Raw genomic sequence first — 23,616 nt, 5'->3', positions numbered from 1 at the left:
TTCATACCTTTCATGCACCTAAAAGGAACCCATAGCTCTATATGTGCCCTCCTTGATCCAGCACATCCATTGCTTCCGCCACCCTTTTCAAATCTCTAAGAAGAACAACCCATCTATTGGTATCAACCCATCAGGTTGGCTTCAAAATAAAGTAATTTCAGAGGTCTAAAACGGTGATGCTTCGGTAAGACTGTCATGTTAAACCCAAGCCCATTAAAATATATGGCGGTTTCACCCTAACTGCCATGTTACACTCAAAATGGTCCAAAATGGTTATTCCTCCCACAACCGCCGTTTTACTCTCATTTTAATTTAAAAATGCCACCACGTTTTGATGGACATCGAATAACAATAAAACTGATATATATATATATATATATATATATATATATATATATTTTGCATCGTAAAGGGACTTTTTCCCCTAGTGGAAGTCAATTATTTTTATTTGGATTTACTCAAAGATAAAGTATTATTACACACTTTAAACATAATTAAAATAAATAATATTTATTTTAACTTAATTTATTTCATATTCAACGTAACATTGAAAATGATAGTAACACTAATGAAGAAAACACATATTACACCGGTTATAAGAGTCATTTTGCAATGGTTCTATAACGGATGTAGATCCCAGCGATGTAATATATCAATCTCATATTACACCGGAGTTGTAACAATTGTTGGAATATGTTCTGATCTTGCAGGGAATTCGAGCGTCAAAGGATTCGCCACGTCAAACTCTATCTTCCACCTCCTCAATCGCAACAAGTGCAAGAACGCTCCAAGCAGTCCACCAGAACTCCAAGCAAACCTGCGAAACACACCAAACGGCGCCTCTAGCGATCGATTGCACTCCGACACTCAAGTCAGCCTTGCAAAACCACCAAAGAACTAGGAATCTCTGTGAGACTCCTGTGCACTTTGTGTGTGTGTAAACTACTAACTTGCAAGAATGAATCTTACCTCCCTCTGCATGAGCGCGGAATGCCCTTTATATACTCTGTTGCGCGCCTAAGTTATCCGTGTATGAAGTAACTTAGCGCGTTTTCTTCCACTAGGTGACTCGTGCCACCTCAGCGTGAATACCAAGTGTGGCTTGGCTAAGCGCACGCACCAGGCATCACCTACTGTGTGAACGATCACCTCTGCTTTGCACCATGCACGTTATGGGTTAAGAGAACACCAATCACCGACTGGCTTACTAGCTCTCTTAGGCCACTCTCGTGCACGACACTACAAAGCACATAACTTCTCCTTTCTCTGATACCCTGCCACCCAAGGCTCGTATGCAACGCTCTCGCTGGGAATCACCCCTCGTTTCCAGCTTAACTGCGCGTAACGTGAAAACCCGACGATCATCACTCACCCCAGACGACCGATCAGTTCCCCCTAGCGCCACGCCTTATGCTTCCTGGCGCTCATCTAGGCGGTGATCGCGCATCCTCTCTGACCACCGCCCACTGATCACCGATCACCACCCTGGGCGATTCTCTCAATGACACATCCGCTTCCTTGGCCCACGTGTCCCACTAAGAACGGTCCACGTGGCTATCTGTTGCTGATGTCACCGACTACCGATGACCGACCGGATCACAAGCCCCCCAGTCTCGAGCTGTACACTTGTTTTCAGCGAAGAGACTAAGTGATCGTCCTCAGTGGCCACGTGGACCCCAGTCTTTGCGCTTCTCATATTCAAAACTTGCGCGCCTCCACTGTTTCTCTACCTTCTCCAGCACTCTTCTCTGAACTTTCGAAGCCTTTCTCTGCGCGTTCCATCTTCCTCAATCTCAAGCTTTCAGGAACCACTTGCAATCATCAAAAGGTACCCCTTTTCTCCATCTATGTCATATTTGAATACTTTCTACTGATTGCATCATCCAATAACTGTACTATGCATACGTTGTGGGCTGTTTTCCCTTTCCCAGCACTGTACCAGGGTTTCTTCTGGTTTTTCTGCATTTTTCTGTGTTTTCACTTCTTCTTCTTCGTCGCTTTTGCTTTTACACTTCCTTCAAACCATAGCATTTTCGTTCTCCTCACCTTCCTCTTGTTTTTCGCTGAACCCTGTTTTTCATTGGTCCCTCATTCCTTCTTTTCTTTCTCCATTGTAGCTACTGAACAATGGCTCGCACAAAAACTACCACGCGTCTCGCTTCCTCCTCCGGTGCATAGCCTTCCGCAAGTGCACCACCACCGCCTTCGACGAGTGCGCCCCCCTCAACGAGTGTGCACCCCCAAACGGCGCCTCCTCCGCATAACTATGCGCGGGTGTATCAGTGGGCTCCCCTCCACCTGCTCGCCGAGACGTCTACACAACTCCCCGACGACCATCTCACCAACCTATTGAGCAGCGACACAGACGAACCCACCTGCGCCCTTGACAGGGAGGATGACTCACACTTGAATGTGTGCATCCCCCCTCGAGGCATGCCAATATGCGTGGACGATAGGGCCAACAATGGAGTGCCCTTCACCTTCATCTACTCCGCCATCTTCAAGAGATTGCGCCTCCGCCTCCCCTTCACCTTCTTTGAGAAGGACCTCCTCACCGAGCTGAACGTGGCTCCCTGCCAACTCCATCCAAACGCTTGGGCTTTCATCCGAGTGTTTGAGATTCTCTGCAACCACTTCGGACACCCTCCTTCAACCGACGTCTTCCTCCACTTCTTCGAGGCCAAGAACCCAGGTGATAGGTCATGGGTGAGCCTGAACAGCGTGACAGGGAGAGTGATCTTGGGCCTATACCAGCAATCCTTCAAGCACTGGAAGGGTAGGTTCTACATGATCACCTCCAACGAGCATAGCCCGACTCTACTTGAGGGCTTCCCACTCTACTGGGTTCCCAAGGTAGAGTTCAAAAAACCTCGGGGCTTGGAGGCTATGGCACCTTACGAGCGCGAGCTGTGCGGCCTACTCTCGAGCTTGAGCGCTAAGTTCGGCTCCTCCACCCTCATCAAGCACGAGTTCGACGCGGAGATGCTTAAAAAATACATTGGTTTGCACTCTCCCCTTCCCTGCATGCTACTACTCTACCGATTGGCTTGATTCACTCTTTTGCACCTTGTTTGCTTTCTTGGCTCTTTGTGTACTAACCCTTTGCCATGTTTAACTGGTGCAGATATGACTTCCAACAAAGAACGACGACAGAAGCTAATCGCGCTAGCCAAGAGCCGACGAGCTATCGGGTCGTCCTGGGGGACTGAAGCCACCTCTTAGCCTATCTCTGCCTCCCCCATCTCGGTCGCGCCAGCTGAAGGCCCCGAGACCAGGGGTGAGAAGAAAAGGAAACGGTTGGTGAAGGCTCCCACCACCGTCGTATCCGTCGAGGAGGAGAGCTCGGGGTCTCCTCTAGTTCAACGAAGAAGAAGGGGAGCCGAGGGCGATGAGGGAGATGCCTCTCCAATCCCTCCAGCACAGTTTTCTCCTACACGCCCCCCTTCTCCAGCTCCTCTTCCTCCAATCTCTCCAGCACAGGTTTCTTCCCCGCCCCCAGCCACCCAACCCCTCATCTTACCCTCTCAAACTGCTGGGAGCGGGGCTGCTCGCTCGAAGAGGACCTCTCACCCCTCAAGCTCACCACGTCCTCAACCCTCCGCCGCCACGACCGAGGGTGGTGGTGAGAGTTCCCACCGAGCCTCGGGTTCCAGTACTGAAGGGCTCACCCGGGTTATCCAACTGACCAGGCAACTGCTTCAAAACCGCGAGCTGGTCAAGTGGAGCGGGAGCGAGGTGGACCTTCATCTAGCCCGCCAACTGGTGCTCTCTCTGGAGTTCTCCACCCAGCATCGCCGCATCGAGAAACTGGAGGGAAAGATGGGCGAGCTGATCAACCAAAAAGAGTCGCTACAAAGCGACTACGAGGCCCTGCAGAGCACCAACGAGATGCTGAGGGACATGGTGGAGGAAGCCAAGAGAGGGCGCACCCTGCAAGTCCAAGAAACCATCAAGACGAAGATGTTGATGGGGGACGCCGTCGCCGCTCTTGACGCTGAGCTGGTCGAGACCACGGCTAGGGCCATCCAGCTTGAAGCCGAGAATGCCTTCCTGCGCCAACAGATCGCAAATCTGGCGGAGGCTCTCGCAGCGAACGAGAGGCGTGCCAATGATCAGGGGTCCGAGCTTAAGGAAGCTGAGTCCGCCATCGCCACCCTTGTCACTGAGAAGGTCGTGCTCGAGACCGACAAGGCTGAGCTCGAGGCTGAGAAGACCAAGCTCTAGGAAGAGGCTGCTGATACCTTTGCTGAGGGATTTGACTTGGCCCTTGAGCAAGTTAAGTGCGTCTTCCCAGAGGCTGACTGCTCTCAGTTCGCCATCGACTTCGAAGTGGTGGACGGCAAGATCGTTCGCCCTTGATCATTCGCTATTTTGTTTATACCTTTTTGTACATAAACTTTGAATGTAAAAACTCTAATTGCATATATAAAATGCCACTTTCCTCTTACTGTTTCTTCTGCTGTGTATCTCTTGGTTTTTATCTCTTGTCATGCACGATTAACTGCTAACCTGCTCGAACTTGGCACGAATCTTCACTGTGCTTGACTTCTCTACTTCTGACTTCGATCACAACTAACGACACTTGATAACTGATCTGGCGTGGCTTTGCTTGCTTAGGCCTATCGCGCAAGAACTTGTTTAAAACTTCTTAAACAACGCTCTAACCACTGATAACCGATCAGAATGCTACAACCACCCACTCATCAGTCATCGCGCCTTTGCTTCCACCTTACATCTCTCTAGATTGCTTGTCGTTCCAGCGCTAAGTGCGTAGAGGACTCCTATACCGATCGGTCAAAGATGATGCCCTGTTTTGGGGAGAAGAGTGTTTGTCGGTAACCCCTCTTGCCTGCCCCAAGGTCATCAACCCTTAACACGTCGGGTCGTACTTCCACCTTCTCACTCCTGGGGTGAGAAGGGTTTTGACTAAGAGTTTTACTGCGCCAATATTGATGCTATGCCACTTGGGTAAAGGCGTTTCTCGAAATCCTTCCTTTCCCTTCTTGGGCTTACTAGCACCCCTGGCTTTTCGAACCTTGGCTGCCTGCACTCACACCTGGGGTGAGGAGGACTTTAAACCGGTTGCCATGCTCGCGCCTGGGGCGAGGAAGGCCTAACCGATTACCTGCGCTCGCGCCTGGGGCGGGGAGGATTTTAACTTTAAAACTTTGCAAACTCTTATACTGATAACTTTTTTTTTTATTGGGTGACCTCATTAAAAACCCTCTTTTGGGAAAAAGAGTGCCCCCTGAATTGTTCAAACTGTTTAGCGCGAAAGCGCGACTACTTTACAATTTCAACTAAAATAGAACTTCAAGTGTGTGGCGTTCCACGTTCTGGGGATCGCCCCCCCGTCCAACGTCTCCAGCCGATAAGCACCATTCTCCAACGTCTCCACCACTCTGAACGGGCCAGTCCACTAGGGGGACAGCTTATTCTCCATCTCGTGTTGGTGTGCCTTTCTCATCACCAGATTCCCTTCCTGAAACTGCCTTGGCCTCACCTTGGAGTTGTGCCTACGCTCCACCCTCATTTTCACAGCTTCGGCACTGACCCTAGCCTCTTCTCGCACCTCTTCCAAGAGGTCTAGGTTCACCTTCCTCTCCTCATTGGACTCTTCAGCGACGAAGTTCAGAAACCTTGGTGAGCTTTCTTGTATCTCCATAGGGATCATAGTGTCTGACCCATAGACCAAGTTGAACGGTGTCTCATGGGTGCTAGATTGTGGAGTGGTGTGATAGGCCCACACGATCCTGGGAACCTCCTCTGCCCACGTCCCCTTGGCCTTCTCCAACCTTCTCTTCAGTCCTCTGAGCAGTACTCGGTTGGCTGACTCTACCTGCCCATTCGTTTGTGGGTGCTCCACCGAGGCAAACACCTGCTGTATCTTCATCTCTTCACACAGGTTCTTCAGTTGATGACTCGTAAACAAAGTGCCATTGTCAGAAACCAAACGCTTGGGCACTCCGAAACGGCACACAATGTTCTTCCACACGAACTGTTGAACCTTGTGCGCGGTGATCTGTGCGACCGGCTCTGCCTCTATCCACTTTGTGAAATACTCAATGGCGACGATCAGGAACTTCATCTGCCTTACTGCCAAGGGGAAGGGTCCCAAGATGTCAATTCCCCAAGTGTGGAACGGCCATGGGCTGTGAATTGACCTCAGTTCTTCAAGGGGCGCCTTGTGCCAATCTGCGTGTTGCTGGCACTGCTAGCAACGCTGAGCATACCCCACACAATCTTCCTTTAGCGTTGGCCAGTAGTACCCCGCACGGAGGACTCCGCTTGCCAAGGCACGACCACCGACGTGGCTCCCGCACACTCCCTCGTGGAGCTCTGACATAATTCTCGTGCACTGCTCCCCGTGCACACAAACCAACACCGGATGGGTGAACCCAAACCTGAAGAGATCCCCATCAATAAGAGTGAACTTACTTGAGCTTCTCTTTACTCTCTTTGCCTCTATCGGTTCCAGCGGAAGCACCCCATCTGCCAAGTACCGCTGGTACAGCGTTATCCACGTATCAGCCCTTCCAACAGTGCAAACCTCCATCACCTCATCGGTCCTCACCGGTCGCGCTCTCACCTTGGGTGCTCTCAAGGTTTCTTGAGTTAGAGACCGATGATCGATCGCTATACGCTCCCTTGACTTGTACACTTGAAGTACCTGGTTGTCTGTCACGAACGCGCGAGGCACCTTCAAGGTCTCTTGGATGACGGTCCTCTGCCTTCCCCCCTTGCCTGAGCTGGCTAGCTTGGCAAGCAAGTCAGCTCTGGCATTCTGCTCTCTCGGCACATAGACCAACTCGAACTCTGCAAAGGACGTCTTCAGGGTGCGCATATACTCGAGATATGCAGCCATCTGAGGGTCTTTGGCCTGGAACTCTCTTGTTACCTGCCCAGTGAGCAACAGAGAGTCGGTTTTGGCCATCAAACTCCTTGCTCCCATCTCTCTTGCCAGCAACATTCCAGCAATCAAGGCCTCGTACTCCGCCTAGTTGTTGCTAGCCTTAAAGGCGAAACGCAGAGACTGCTCGATCAGCACTCCGTTTGGGCCTTCCAGGATTACTCCAGCGCCACTCCCTTGCTGATTGGAAGAACCATCCACTGATAAGACCCAGCGAAAGCCCAAACCCTCTGAAGGTGTAAGGCCTGATGACAACTCGACGACGAAGTCCGCAAACACCTACCCCTTGATCGGTCCTCGGGGCTCGTATCTGATATCAAACTCAGACTGCTCTACGACCCACTTCACCATTCTCCCAGCTACATCTGGCTTCTTCAGCACCTTCTGGATAGGCAGATCGGTCATCACCACCACCGAGAAGCTGTGAAAGTAGTGGCGGAGCCTCCTCACCGAAAACACCACCGCCAGAGCCGGCTTCTCCAGGGTCTGATACCTTACTTCAGGACCCTGCAACACCTTACTCACAAAATAAATAGGTCTCTGAACTTGGTTTTGCTCTTGGACCAGCATTGAACTGACAGCCCTCTCCGTCACAGCGAAATATAAGCGGAGAGGGGTGCCCACTTGTGGCTTGCACAAAACTGGTGGGCTTGCCAGATACTCCTTCAGCTTGACAAAAGCCTCCTCGCATTCCTTAGTCCAAACGAACCTGCTATTCCGTTTGAGACATTCGAAGTAAGGGTGGCCCTTCTCTCCCCCGGCAGACATGAATCGCGACAATGCCGCCAACCGACCGGTGAGCTGCTGCACCTCCTTCACCGACGCTGGGCTCCTCATTCCCATGATCGCCGCGCACTTCTCGGGGTTTGCCTCAATTCCCCGCTCTGTCAAGAGGAAGCATAAGAACTTCCCCGCTTCTACGCCGAAAATACACTTCTCTGGGTTGAGCTTCAACCTGTATTTGGCGATTGTCGTAAACAGTTCCTCCAAATCAGTGACATGTTGTTCCTTCTCTCGTGAGGTTACCACCATGTCATCGACATAAGCTTGCACATTCCTTCCCAGCATCGGCGAGAGCACTCTATCCATCAGCCTCTGATACGTGGCTCCCGCATTCTTCAGCCCGAATGGCATTACCTTATAACAATAACAAGACCGCTCAGTCATGAACGCGGTCTTGCACTCGTCCATCGGATGCATCCTGATCTGGTTGTAGCCTGAGAATGCATCTAAAAAACTAATAAGCTTGCACCCCGACGCGCTATCCACCAAAGCATCTATGTTGGGTAGGGGATAGGAGTCCTTGGGGCATGCCTTGTTCAGATCTGTGAAATCCACGCACATCCTCCACTTGTCGTTTGACTTCTTCACCAGTACCACGTTTGCCAGCCACTTTGGGTATTGGATTTCTCTGATGTGCCCTGCGGCCAAGAGTTTGCGGGTCTCTTCGTGGATCACCTGCCTCCTCTCCTCATTAAACTTTCTCCTTCTCTGTCGCACCGGTCGGACCTGAGGGTCCATTTCAAGGCGATGGCAGAGAAAGTCTGGGTCAATACCTGGCATGTTTGAGGCTGACCACGCAAACGCGTCCAGATGCCTCTCAATCACCCCGGCTATTTGTCGTCGCGTGTCCTCGCTGAGCGGCCCTCCCAGTTTGAACTTCTTTCCCTGGATCTCCGTCTCCACCCACCCCTCAGCAGGGTGGGGCCTCCTATCACTGGCGATGACCGCCCTCGCGATCCCTGACTCGCGGGGCGTGATCATGCTCTCTTTCTCAGCTTCTTCTTGGGCCACCCCCGAGCCCCTCGGCACTGCTTCCTCCATCTCCACATCACCTTGTGTACCTCTTACCATCTCCACCTTCAATCGCCTCTCGTCCACACCCGGCGGTGGTGTCGAGGTAACATGGCACACACTCATTTGCTGCTTGAGGCTGTTCTCATAGCAGCGCCTAGCCTCCTTCTGGTCCGACTTAATGGTGATTACCACCCCTTCCATCGACGGCAACTTCAACTTCATGTGCCTCGTCGATGGTACAGCTCTCAACCTGTTGAGCGTCGGTCTTCCCAACAGTATGTTGTAGGCGGATGGGGCATTAACCACTAAGTATTTGATCTTTTCAGTGCTGATGTGAATGTAACTACAAGAATACATGATTCTTTGACATTCTTAGGAGCAACTTGAGCTGGTCATAAATGGCACCTTACTTTAGAATTGGATCAATGTTCTAATTCAAGAACTCACCAAGACTTAGCACCAACCAAGACTCATATGGAAGTCCATATATTGTCAAATGGAATCAAAGCACAAGAAATGAAGAACAAGAATTGAAAGCTGGACAGAATTGAAATAATAAACTACTGCACCGAACAGAAACTAGAAGCAAAGCTGGAAATCAGAAATTTAAACGGTAGAAATGAAAAGAAACAACAAACAAAGCTACTCTACCGAATGGAATTGAAAGAACATGAAGGAAGAACACTTATAGAAGGAGTTTGCTGGATTTTGAGAATTGGAAGAACACTTCACGCCACTTGGTTCCTTGATCCAAGATAAGTGATGGAGTGCCGCCACTTGAAGCTCACCATAGCTCACAAGATAAGGCAAAGGAAGAAGAAGACTCAAGACTCACAATTTCTCTCCAAATTTGAGTATAGTCTCTCTACTATAAAATTCCAATCTGAATTGTGAAGGACCTAAGCCCTCCTTTTATAGGAGTAAGGGCTGGTCATTTACATAGCTTATTCCCTAAGCTACCCAAAAAACTCCTAAGATCACACCCCCCTTACTAAGCTCACTCCCCAAGCTTCTAGAATTTGCTAAACTAAAACCTAAAGATGGTTTTACAAAAGAGGTGTCTAATGTTTCCCTCTAAGCACCTTTCTAAACATTATTCTATATTATTTACAATTTAAAAGAAACTATAAAGAGAGATATTTAATATGAAGCCTATTATTTGAGAGTTTGTAGACTTCTTTATCTTTAGGCTTGATCTTCTCTTTGACTTCTTTTAATTTGTGAGAAGACTAGAAGGAAGAACTTCAAATGTGTAGGTGAAAATCCTCTTCCTTCATTAATAAAATCCTCTCCTATTGGATATCCATCAAGTGCGAGCCCCGGCTCCATCCGTGAACGTGGTCCTCAGCTCTATGTAGCCTCGCACCTCCACTTGGTCCCCTGCGAAGCCATACAAGCACCCTGCGTACGGCCTCAGATGATTAAGGGACAGTTGCAGCTTGTTGAGCGTCGGCCATAACATCACGTCCACCGAGCTTCCCTGGTCCACAAGGACCCTGTGCACCTTTCTCCCTGCCGTAACAAGGGAGATGACTATAGGATCGTTGTCGTGAGGCACAACGTCCCGGAGATCCGCCTTTGTGAAAGTAATGTCAGCATCGGGGAAATGATCTTCTTCCACCAATTCGACAGTCTTTACCGAACGAGCGTACCTCATCCTCTGAGAGGCTGTACACCCCCCTCCAGAGAAACCCCCCGCGATCGTGTGCACCTCCCCGTGCACAGGTACCTCGTGCTGCGGATCTTCTGCTGGTGGCCCCGACGCCCGATCACCTTGCGCCTCCCGTAAGTAATCGCTCAGAAAGCCACTTTTTACCAACTCCGCGAGTTGGTGTCCCAACGCCAAACAAGAGTGGAGTGAGTGACCATAAGCCTGGTGAAACTCACACCACACGTTCTTTTTCCTTCCCAGCACCTTGTCAGTCTTCTCTGGTGCTCGCAACCTTGCCGCTATGGTTGGAATGGCGATTAGCTCCGCCAATTCCACCACGAAGTCAAACCTGGGGGGCACGTTACTCTCCCTCGCGCGCCCCCTGCCCTGGTCCATAGGCTCGTAAGGGCGATGCTTTCCCTGAGCCTTCTTTCCTTCTTTGGCCTCATGCACCCTCATCGGTTGCTGAGGCCTGCTCGGCCCTCCGCGCGACTTGGTCAGGGCCGCGCTTCCCCTCTTCTCAGAAACCGCCGTCTCTACTACGATGTGCGCCACAGCACGGCGCCTAATCTCCGTAAAGGTGCTGGGGTGATTTCTGATCAACGATTCACTGAAAGGGCCCGGCAGAACCCCTTTCTTGAACGCATGCACCAACATATCTTCATCTTTGCTGGGCAGTCTCACCACCTGAGCTCCGAAACGACTAAGGTAATCCCTGAGGGACTCACCTTGGTTTTGTCGCACGTCGAACAAGTCATACGACACCACTGGGGATGCCCTGTTCACGATATACTGCTCCATGAACAACTTAGAGAACTGCTGAAACGAGGTTATGTGGCCATCTGGTAGGCTCACGAACCACTCCAAAGCAATTCCGTTCAGGGTGCTCATGAACAGCTTGCAATACACCGCATCCGAACCCCCAAAGAGCATCATCTGGGTGTGAAACGCTGTCAGATGCGTCTCTGGGTCCTCCACCCCAGTAAACAAGGCTTTCACTCCCACCAAGTTTGGTGGCACCACCGCGCTCATAATCTCCGATGAGAATGGCATGGGGAAAGTCCTGGGGGAGACGGCGGCGGCGCCACTCTTTCTTCTGTCGCGCGTTCCTTCTGCGCTTGCAGCGCCTTGCACAACTCTCCATTGATTTTGTCCAACTCCTCGTTTCTGCTCTGCGATGCAGCTAAATCCGCTTGCATCCTTTCTTGTTCCATTCTTGACGCTGCCACATTGTCTTGCAGCATTCGCATCATTTTCAAGACCTGCACCATCGTCACAGCTCCTTCTTTAGCTGATGGCGCGGGTAAAGTTTACCTTGTCCTCCTCATTTTCTCAGCAAAGAACCTCAAGAACAAACGAAAACTGACAGCAAAGTGTGGATGGGATCACAAATTCACACGGGCCCCACGGTGGGTGCCAAATGATCTTGCAGGGAATTCGAGCGTCAAAGGATTCGCCACGTCAAACTCTATCTTCCACCTACTCTATCACGACAAGTGCAAGAACGCTCCAAGCACTCCACCAGAACTCCAAGCAAACCTGCGAAACACACCAAACGGCACCTCTAGCGGCCGATTGCACTCCGACGCTCAAGTCAGCCTTGCAAAACCACCAAAGAACTAGGAATCTCTGCGAGACTTGTGTGCACTTTGTGTGTGTGTAAACTAGTAACTTCCAAGAATGAATCTTACCTCCCTCTGCATGAGCGCTAAATGCCCTTTATATACTCTGTTGCGCGCCTAAGTTATCCGTGTATGAAGTAACTTAGCACGTTTTCTTCCACTAGGTGACTCGTGCCACCTCAGCGTGAATACCAAGTGTGGCTTGGCTAAGCGCACGCACCAGGCATCACCTACTGTGTGAACGATCACCTCTGCTTTGCACCATGCACGTTATGGGTTAAGAGAACACCAATCACCGACTAGCTTACTAGCTCTCTTAGGCCACTCTCGTGCACGACACCACAAAGCACATAACTTCTCCTTTCTCTGATACCCTGCCACCCAAGGCTCGTATGCAACGCTCTCGCTGGGAATCACCCCTCGTTTCCAGCTTAACTGCGCGTAACGTGAAAACCCGACGATCATCACTCACCCCAGACGACCGATCGGTTCCCCCTAGTGCCACGCCTTCTGCTTCCTGACGCTCATCTAGGCGGTGATCGCGCATCCTCTCTGACCACCGCCCACTGATCACCGATCACCACCCTGGGCGACTCTCTCAATGACACATCCGCTTCCCTGGCCCACGTGTCCCACTAAGAACGGTCCACGTGGCTATCTGTTGCTGATGTCACCGACTACCGATGACCGACCGGATCATGTTCCAAAATTTAATTAAAATAGTCCAAAACCTTGTGTTTCAGAAGGAACATATTACACCGGTCGAGGCAAACAACTAGTGTAATATGGGACAAGGGTGTTATCACCATAAACAGGCACCTCCTAAACACCCAATCAAGGGATACCTCGTTTTATTTTCCCTTAACCACCACCATCTACTCGACTGGTACACTGAACACATAACACAATTCCCAACCCACACCATAGTCGTTCACCGCCTCAACGCGTGTTACATAGTGGTGACGATGAACTTTGGAAATTTCCCCACAGGAAAACCCTTCATCGAAATCCTTAGCAACACTCCCTTAAGTTCTTCATCATGTTGCCTAGACCTGAACAAGCCGCTTCCACCTCTTCTGACAATGTTTAACATCGGGTCGGAGATGAGCATTGCGCGGGTCGCAACACTATTGCTTCTGTTGTGGAAGGTGAAGAGAATGTTGAACGTAAGGTTAGAGAAGGCTCTAAAGGAAGGCGTGAAGGTGGTGCATGAGTTAGTGATGAAGGGAGGCAAGGCAAGTGAACACGGTGGTGAGTCATATAATTATAAGTGAACACAGAGGGTTTTCGAAAACTTTTAAGTCAAGAATGAAATTATCTCTTGAAACAAATGATAAAGAATTCAGTTTGCAAAAAACTAAAGCAATCGGTTGTTTATACCAGTTTGCAAATATCAAAACTGAATTTAAAGAGTTAAGGGATAAAGAAAAGCGCACAGAGATTTATACTGGTTCACTCTAAACCCATAACTACATCCAGTCTTCTCATAAACCACTAAGGAATCAAACCTAAATCACTTACAACACAACCAAGAAAGTGACCTTGATCCCCTCAACACACACACTTCTCTTGGCCAACACACCAACACTAAGAATGCTGATCTTGATCCCCTCAAGAGCACACAACACTTCTCAGCAAACACACAATGATTCTTGTTCAATAGATACAAGGATTACACTTGTTACAGAAGCAAATCTGAAATCAATACAAGCAGAAATCCTATCGCACACACTTTGATCAATCTCAATCTCTAAGCAATCTCAACTCTTTGAAAAACTCAAAAACTTGTGTTAATTGTTCTTACTCAAATCTATTTTTCTGAACATATTCAAAGATGATGTTTGTTACGAAATCTTAATAAACTATTCATTGCATTTAACGATTGGTTAAAGCATTAAAGACTGGAGCGTAATCAGTTAAAATCATTTAAAGCTTAGTCAAAACAAAAACCATTTTTCTGTTATGGTACCAAAACAAACAATTGGTTGTTTCCTCGAATCAATCGGTTGTTTTGGTTTTAACAGCTCAACCATTTGAAAAACAGTTTTCAATCTTTTCTAAAAACACCTAAGTATAAACAATCGGTTGTTTTTGACTTAGGTTAAAAAACACTTTTTATTTTAAAAAGATTGAGAATGCCTATGCTTTGGATTCAATCAAGAGTGGATTACAAAACTCAATCTACCCCAGATCCTATCTAAGACAACTCAGCAATAGCAAGCACAGCCTAGCCTTCAACATCCTTCAAAGGGTTTTGGATTCTTCAAGGCTTGAACACCACTTGGTTCAACAATCTCCCCCTATTTGATGAAGACAAATCCCTGATGCATGTGTTGTATCTGATTGAATCTGAAGCAGTTCCTGCAAAGCACAGTTTTAAGAAAAACACTGAACTTCTGATATTTGGTTATCACAGAAACAAATATAGAAATTTAGAACATAATATCAGAGCAAACAATCAAACAAAATATAGGAGCAAAAACCTATAAGGTTTTACTCATCCAAACTGTTTTTTACAGAAAAAAAAACTGAAATCAAAACACAGCATATATCTCCCCCTATATGTCTTCACAAATAGACCAAAAAGAAGAGATGAGAAATATAATTGTTCTTAGTACAACAGATCTAAAACACAAAAGCAGAAAGAATAGAAAACTTATACAACCACCAAAAAACAATCGATTGTTTCGATACATCAACTGGTTGTTTTCCTTCCTTCATCATCATCAGCATATTGAAGATCAAAGAGAGAAATGAGGGTTTGGATTATGAGTGTTTCATAGAGATAAATTGTTGAAGTCGTGTTTGTAGTACCTGATGGGACCCACATTCGGAAAAGGAATAGAGTGACTTATTTTCCAAACACGACGAGGAGAATGAAGGGTTTGTGGGGGGAAGGATTGCGGTGAGTTTAAGCCACAACGTTGGTTTGATTAAGAGAATGTTGCCAATGGTTGCTTCTCTCCTTAATCATTTTTAAAACTTTTATTAACTCACATATTACACCGGTTGCACCATCCAACTGGTGTAATATGTCAAGTAGAATTAAAAATTTTGAAAACTGTTTTTTTACTATGTGCATGACATATTACACCGGTGTAAGATGTCATGCTCAGAATTAATGTTTTGTTTTTTTTTTTTTACTTTGTACATAACATATTACACAGGTTGGGCCATCCATCTAGTGTAATATGTATCAAATATTTACAAAAATGTCACCGCAATTTTAGTTACACCGGTTCTCATTTAACTGATCTAATATCTTCAAAGTGTTATTTGTACAAGTGAAACGGTAATATTACTATTATTAACATTCAGATATAACATTAATAAATAAAGTGAATTCCTCTGTTTAATGTACACAAATTCTTATCATCGTATCCATTAAGTAGCAGTTTTTTACTTAATTTATTTTATATTAAAATAACATTGAAAATGATAGAAACGGTAAGGAATTAAACCACATTGTTCAATTTGATATTATTAAAATGTTAATTAATTCATATGTTTAAAATGATCGCATATTACTTTAATACAAGACAATTGTGTTATATAAAAAAAGGTTTACTTACAAATCATCTAATAAAGTAACACATTTAATTATTTTTTCCTTGTTTTTAACACTAATATAGTACTATAAATATGTACATTACTTGAATCCTGAAGAAGAACTAAATTAATATTATTAAAAAGTAAATTAATTTGTGTGAGTTCATGTTACCTGATTTCTAGAAGCATAACATGAATATATTTATGATACAACTTTAATTATTCATTAAATGAGTATTTCAAAAGCAACTAATATAGTACTATAAAGACGTGGATGACTTGAATCTTGAAGGAGAAGTAAGAAATACTGAAGAGTGAGCCTAAGAAGCAGTAAAGTAAAAGAAGGCACAGGATGGCTATAGTGAAGGTTGCTTTGGTAGCACTTATTTTTTCTTTTGCTTTGATAGCTTGTAATGGTAAGTTATTTGAGATTTTTCTATTTGATAAATTCCCTATTTGAATTTAGGTTTTTTTTTTCAGTGATTTAAATTTTTTATAGCTAACATGAATTTATATTATAACATTGGGATGTGTTTTTTTGATAGAGTTTGTTGTAGATGAGGATGCATGTAAGGAGAATGATGATTGCAAGGTAAAACTAAGTTTATGTAAAGATTCAGCCATTTGTGTTGATGAAGTTTGTAAGTGCAGGGCACCCATACTAGGAAAGCTGGACAAATGTACAAGTGCATCTGATTGTCCATTCTGTATAACATCATGTGATAAGTATTGTGATACAGACACTGGTCTATGTAAATGCTTTTGTCATTAAGTCTTACAAGTTTATCAATACAAATTCATTTGGAATTTACTTTCAATAAACAATATAGATTTGTTATAGTTATTATGCTACAGCGATCCGATTGCCCATAAGATGACAAAGATGGTCAGAAATTAGACCACTCACAATTATCATCAAGTCTTATGTTCCAGATGTTCATTTCATGGCGTGACAGGGCATCTTAAAGATCTCATTTTATGACACAAGTGGATGATTTCATAAAGTGAAAAATGCAAACCTTAACACTCTCACACTAAAGAAAACATCAACGAAAATAACTTACAACAAACACACTAGAAAAAACATAGTAGTTTAGTTGTCTCCTACACTGGTTTGCATTGAAAGAAAATCATATAAAAAAAATACATAAAATTCTACATTTGTATTATCAATAATATTTCTATTTTTTTACTATAATGGGTTGAATGTTCATATGCATATTCCCTCACTGTGGTTTACACGGTTGCATGTGCATCTACTACATCGTCATCTTTATTCATTATCATTGGTGTGAATGAAAGGGGGTCACCATTTTCAATATCATCAATAGCCTGTGATGCTTGTTGAATAATTATATATAGCTCATTTGGATAACCTATCTTTTGAAAGTCCACTAATGTGAATCTTGATTCATCAATTTTAAGATCTTTTAAAAAACATACAATTGGAGTAGTAGTAGAAAAATACATGTATTAAATCTCAAACGGAAAACAAAGGGTCTGTTATACAGGAAACAATTGTCGACGGTCGAGCACCCCAGACGCAATACCAACACATATCAAATAATTATAAATATACATGGAAATTAAAATTGACAAATTTAATCATACATACAATTATACATAATGAAAAATATCAATTGAAAATCAATAAATTATTTCTAATCTAATTACAAAAACAATCATTAAATTAATTATAAATACTAAATAATATTACTCTAATAAAAAATCTAAAAAATTAATTATATTATTCAAACCTAACAATTAACATAATACAAACTAATTATAATAAATACTAAAATTTACAAAATTAATAATAGTTAAGAAATATTTAAAATATTAAGAAACACCAACCTGTACTAAAGGGCGGCAAGGGCGACAACAAAAAAAATGAGGAGGGCGCAAATGTCACAACGACGATAGTGGTGGCAGTAGAGAGAAGAGGCAAAATTAAGGGAGTGAATGTTGAATCAAGTATGTTCAAGCTTTGAAGAATCCAAACCCATTGAAGGTGGATGTGCTTGCTGTTGCTGAGCTGTCTTTAGATAGGATCTGGGGTAGATTTTTTGTGTAAATCCACTCTTGATTGAATCCAAAGCTTAAGCCTTCTCAAACCTTTTAAAAGAAAAGTGTTTTTCAAACTAAGTGAAAAACAACCTGTTGTTTTATACTTAGGTCTTTTTAGAAAGGTTGAAACATGTTTTTGATGGTTAACTTGCTGTCAAACCAAAACAACTGATTGATTCGAGCATTCAACCGATTGTTTGTCTTGGGACCATAACAGAAAATTGTTTTGTGCTTTGACTAAGCATTAAAGGATTTTATAACTGAATACGCTCCAATATTAAATGCTTTGACTAGTCTTTGAATGCAATAAATAGTTTGTTCAGATTATGTAACAAACAACAAATGAGATTTAATAACACAAAAACAGATTTGAGTTTTTCATTGTTTTTGCTTTTGAAGAGTTGGAGATTGCTTTTGAGATTGCTTCGATCAAAGAGAGTGTTATATAGGATTTTCATCTTGTATTGATTTCAGATCTTTTTGTAACAAGTGTAATCCTTTGTACCTTTGAAGAAACTATGTGTGTGAAGCTGAGAAGTGCTGTGTGTTCTTGAGGTTGTCAAGATCAGCATTCTTAGTGGAGTTGTGCTGAGCCAAAAGAAGTGTGTGTCTTGAGGGGATCAAGGTCACTTCTTTGGTGGTGTTGTAAGTAATCTAGGGTTGATTGCTTAGTGGATTCCCCACTGGTTTCTGGGAAGTCTGGATGTAGCTCTTGGTTACAAGTGAACCAGTATAAACCTGTGTGTTCAATCTCTCTATCCTTTAAACTCTTTAAATTCAGTTTTATATTTGTGAACTGGTATAAACAACCGATTGTTTTTCTGGTGTTGTGCTTATTTGCTTTGTGTTTTTGGCAAACTGAATTCTAATTCAAGTTTTCTCGAAGCTGTTTAAAGTCATACATTCTAACAATTGGCATCAAGAGCTTGGTTCTTGAAATTTATTCAAGTGTGATCCTAAAACCTTTTTTAAATGGCCGATAGACTACCTTTTGGGGAAGGTGCTTCAATCAATAGACCACCTCTGTTTTCTGGTTTGAACTACCAATTTTGGAAAGTCAAAATGAAAATATTTGTGGAATCACTTGACAGAGGTATTTGGGATGCAATTGAAAATGGATCTTCCATTGAAAAACCTTGGCCTCAATGGACTGATTCTGAAAGCAAGAAGGCCAAATTTGATTGCATTGCTAAAAACATAATAACTTTTGCCTTGAATTCAGATGAATTTTTCAGGGTCTCTCAATGCAAATCAGCAAAGGAAATGTGGGACACCTTGGAGGTAACTCATGAAGGTACCAATGAGGTGAAAAGAGCTAGAAAGCATACTCTAATCCAAGAGTATGAAATGTTCAAAATGCTCAAGGGTGAGACAATTGCTGAAGTTCAGAAAAGGTTCACGCATATCATCAATCATCTCATGAGCCTTGAGAAAACCTTTGAAAAAGAAGAGCTAAACATCAAGATCCTCAAATGTCTTGATAGGTCTTGGCAACCTAAGGTAACTGCTATATCTGAATCTAAAGATCTAACATCATTGAGTATGGCTTCTTTGTTTGGCAAGCTTAGGGAACATGAGTTAGAAATGAATCGACTCAATGTTCTGGAAAGCGAAGACAAGCATGTAAGGAGTATTGCCTTAAAAGCTGTCAAACACAAAAGCAAGCAAGAATCCAGTGATGAAACTAATGAAGAGAACCTTAGTTTGCTATCTACAAAGTTTAGCAAATTCTTGAAAAGGAACCAGAACAAAGACACCAACAAAGAAAGGTATGGAAACAAAAAATCCAATGATTTTAATTCCAATAACTATACCTGTTTTGGTTGTGGTGAGCAAGGGCACATAAAGGCAGATTGCCCAAACAAAGAAAGCAAGGAGAAAAAGTCAAGATACAAAGAAAAGAAGGGAAAGTAAAAATGGGCCTACATAGCTTGGGATGGGAATGAAGTCTCCTCATCAAGTTCATCATCAAGTGAAGAAGAAAAGGCAAACATATGCTTGATTGCTGAAGCAGATGATGAGTCTTGTAGCTCAAGTGATGTAAGTTCATGTGCTTCTCTAAATGTTGAAAATTATAGTGAATTGCTAAAAGCTTTTCAAGAAACACATGATGAAGCTAATCGATTGGTTCTTTCAAACAACCGATTGAAAGATCTTAACAGCTGGCTTGAAAAGAGTGTTAAGGCACTTGAAGAAGAGCTGGAAAAATCGAAAAGGGATTTTAAAAATCTTGAAACACATTGCAAAAACTCTTCTTGCAAGTGTGACACTCTCATTAGTGAAAATTGTGAAAATCTTGAAAGGAAAGTGCATTATCTTGTAAGTACTGTGGATAAGCTTTCAAAGGAAAATCCAACTTTGAGAATGTCTTGGCATCTCAAAACTGTGTTTTGGGAAGAGCTGGATTAGGTTTTAATCCACAAAACATGCAAGATAAGTTTTCAAAAAAATTTTCAAGAAAGCTAGTAAAACAATCGATTGTTAAGTCAAAACAACCGGTTGTTACATGCTTTTATTGCATGAAGAAAGGCCATTCTGTTAGATTCTGTAAAATAAGAAAATTTTATGTTCCCATAGGCTTTATGAAATGGATTCCTAAAGGTTGTGAGGTTTCAAATGATAAAAGTAAACCAAATGGACCCACATTTGTAAGAGGACCAAACCTTGTTGCTTGAATTTATGCTTATGCAGGGAATCTAGAGGAATATGTGGAACTGAGTCATCTGATCAGATTATTGGAAGAAAAAAACTAACATTGAAGCTGAATCAATGTTAAGTATCAGTTCAAGGCTCTCAATAGTCAAAAGAGGCTTATTGATCAAAAGGCATATGACTCATTGAAGGAACATCATAAAGGATAAGACCTTCCTTATCTCTATATTTAATTCCTTCTTAAATTCATATTCATGCTTAAATATCTCTTTCAAAATGTTCAAATACATCTGGTTTGGATCCTTTCTGCTCATGATTAAAAATTCAAAATCTGTTTTACTGCTGCAGAAAAAAAACCGATTGTTTCCTCGAAACAACCGATTGTTTTGTATCTAACAACACTGTGAAAGAATGGATTTAATTTCTTTTTAATTTTTGTCTGTTGCAGATATCAATTACGAAATGATTTGGGTCAATAAAGATGTGTTGAAACCCTGTTTATGTTCTGAAGGAAGTTACAACATGTCATAAAGGAATATATTCCAAAATCTTGAAAATTTAAGAGCTTTTATGACTAGTCAAAGATCACATGTGATGACCATTGCTGCTCATTGCCCTTCTAAACGAAGTATGTACATGCATGAAGGCATTGTAGTTAGTGAGCATGATTCCAATTCACCTAGGCATTCTTCACCTTCTAGACCATCAAGTGAAAATGAGAGTGAAAGTCCTTGTGAAGGTGACTTATTGATGGTAAGACGTATGTTGGGCACAATTCCAAAATCTTTGAATGATACTAAAAAAGAAAATATTTTTCACACCCGATGTCTTATCAACAACAAGTTATGTTCCTTGATTATTGATGGGGGAAGTTGCACTAATGTGGCGAGTACAAGAGTTGTGGAGAAGTTAGCCTTACCCACTATCTCTCATACCAAGCCCTACAAATTACAATGGCTTAGTGAAGTAGGTGAAATCATGGTGAATAAACAAGTCCTCATTAACTTTGCAATAGGAAAGTATAAAGATGAGGTTTTATGTGATGTTGTGCCCATGGAAGCATCTCATCTTCTTTTAGGAAGGCCTTGGCAATATGATAGACATGTTTTACATGATGGCCTATCCAATACAATGTCTTTTTCCTTCCTAGGGCGCAAGGTTATATTAAAACCCCTCTCTCCCAAAGAGGTTCATGAGGACCAAATAAAAATGAAAACTAAAAGAGAAAATGAGAAAGAAAAAGAAGTAAGTACTACACCGAGTCACACCATTTTCTCCTCTAAATCCATCATGTTGACTCGTGCTATACCTCAAATGGACCCTCCAAGGTCTTCTTCTTCTTTATCTTTTTCATTACCCAAGGTTCCTATTTCAACACCACCTTGGTTAAAATATGTTAGGGATGATTTTTTCATACCTCCTAATGGGTTTCACCATTTAAGAGGTCTTTTTCCAAAAAACATCATCATTCCCAAACAAATTTTTCCAACTTGGTCGATTTATAGGACATCCTTTTCTGCAATCCCTTTGGTTCCATGTGCTAAGTCATGTCTTCCTTTTTCTTACACTTTTGATTATAAAAGTAAACTGACTTTGTTATATGCAGGGATTCAGAATTCGTGGACGAATTCTCTCCAACTCGGGGAGTATGATGAGAGTCAAGTAAAGGAGGTTTTTATTAATGAGGGAAGAGGCAATTCACCATCACACTTGAAGTTCTTCCTTCTAGTCTTCTCAAAATTAAAAGAAGACATAAAATAAAGAGAGGCCCAAGCCCAAAGCCCAAGCCCAAACCCAAGTCCATCCTATGAAGGGCAAGGCCAAGTATTAAATAATAAAGAATATTGTTGAAGGTGCTTAGAGGGAAACATTAGAAACCTCTATTGTTAAAGCATCTTTTAGTCTTTAGTTAAGAGTCTTAGGGGGGTGTGTTAGTAGATAGGTGTAGGAGTAAATAAGGAGGTGCCAAAGTAAGAGAAGGGATCACACCTTCCTCATGCTTTGTTTTAGGCGCAAATTCTAGAAGCTTTTTAGGAGGGAGTTTTTGAATTTGTGTAGCTTACATTTCAGCACCTTAGGCTATAAATAGAGGTGCTCTCTTTGTAAATTTCAGATTTGAATTTATCTAAAGAAACTATACTCAAAATTGGAGTGAGCATTGGAGAGCTTTTGAGCCTTCTTCTCTAGTCTTATCTTGAAGGATCCATGGTGTCCTTAAGTGGCGACAACACTCTCATCTAGGAGCATCCACACTTCTAGTGGCGAGATCATCCATCATTCATCCATCTTCATGAGCAATTCTTCTCTTCTCACTACAAAAAAACGTGTATAAAGTGGCGGTTTTAATATGGCGGTTATTAATAACCGCCACAATCTGCCGTATAATACGACATTTTAGTAACCGCCACAATGATCCTTTAGAATATGGCATTTTTAACTGCCATAATTATCCTTCAAAATAAAATTCCCGCCTTTGCTTTCCCTCCTACATCATTCTTCTTTATTTTCAATTTTCTTTTAATTTTTTGGAAATTGATTTTGTTTTTGAAATCAGGTGCGTCCCACTCTTTAGAAACCAACATCTTCCCCCACTCTTTCCCCTGTCTGCCAACTCTCTTCCCTCTTTGTCTGCTAACACGACCCTTACGCGACCTTTGTGAAACCCTCAGGCGACTTTCACGAAACTGTCATGAAACCCTTATGCTACCTTCACTAACCCTTCCTCCGTCCTTCACGAAACCCTAAAACCCTAACGCTCACTTCTCTGTCTGCCATTGCTGCCTCCGCGCAAGGTTGTTCCTCTGACCTTCATGAAACCCTAACGTTCACTCCTTTGTCCGCCATTGCCGCCTCTCACTCCTCTGCCCGCCATTGCCGCCTCCGCGCAAGGTTGTTTTAGGTTTGTGCTTGCGCGCCCTAAACCTCTGTCTTGGGAATCTATTGTTTGAAATCATTATAGGTTGAAATTGTTCAAAATCTTACTTCTGATTCTTGTTCATTGATACACTCCTTACAAAATTACAATTTTGATGTGTTTTTGCTTTGTAGTTTACCTCAAATTATATTTTGTATTCTCTTTATCACATAATATATCTGTATAAATTTTTATTTCTCAACAGCTACCCTATGATAGGATTGCAAAGATTGATGAGTTGGGAATTGCTGGAAGCAAGCTGCTGTCTGGATTTCAACAAGCGCTTGGTAATTATACAGAATTTTTTTAGCACGTGTTACTGTAAACTAATGATATTGCTTATTATTCACTTTCGGGGCGTTTGCTTCAAGTCATGATTTATCATTCCCAGGAACGAAGTCTACACAGGAATGTTATAATTGGAAAGTTATTCCTAGGCATATCTAAAATATGT

General features: G+C 43.3%; 2 protein-coding genes across 2 annotated transcripts; both read right to left on the bottom strand.

Annotated features, from left to right (window-relative positions):
- Positions 1–6,214: 6,214 nt before the first annotated feature.
- Positions 6,215–6,952, bottom strand: LOC137807021 (uncharacterized). The gene has a single exon (XM_068607442.1). It carries the CDS (start codon positions 6,950–6,952, stop codon positions 6,215–6,217), a length of 738 nt encoding a protein of 245 aa, XP_068463543.1.
- A 3,061-nt stretch (positions 6,953–10,013) lies between these two features.
- Positions 10,014–11,390, bottom strand: LOC137807006 (uncharacterized). The gene has a single exon (XM_068607421.1). It carries the CDS (start codon positions 11,388–11,390, stop codon positions 10,014–10,016), a length of 1,377 nt encoding a protein of 458 aa, XP_068463522.1.
- Positions 11,391–23,616: the final 12,226 nt, after the last annotated feature.

This window comes from Phaseolus vulgaris, chromosome 11 (genome assembly GCF_000499845.2).
Source record: "Phaseolus vulgaris cultivar G19833 chromosome 11, P. vulgaris v2.0, whole genome shotgun sequence".
Taxonomy (NCBI): Eukaryota; Viridiplantae; Streptophyta; class Magnoliopsida; order Fabales; family Fabaceae; genus Phaseolus; species Phaseolus vulgaris.
The sequence above is the reverse complement of the archived record's forward strand: the minus strand, read 5'-3'. Positions and strand labels throughout refer to the sequence as shown.

Excerpts from the sequence above, each read along its gene's own strand:
- LOC137807006 (XM_068607421.1), bottom strand. The coding sequence starts at position 11,390 with ATGAGCGCGGTGGTGCCACCAAACTTGGTGGGAGTGAAAGCCTTGTTT.
- LOC137807021 (XM_068607442.1), bottom strand. The coding sequence starts at position 6,952 with ATGGGAGCAAGGAGTTTGATGGCCAAAACCGACTCTCTGTTGCTCACT.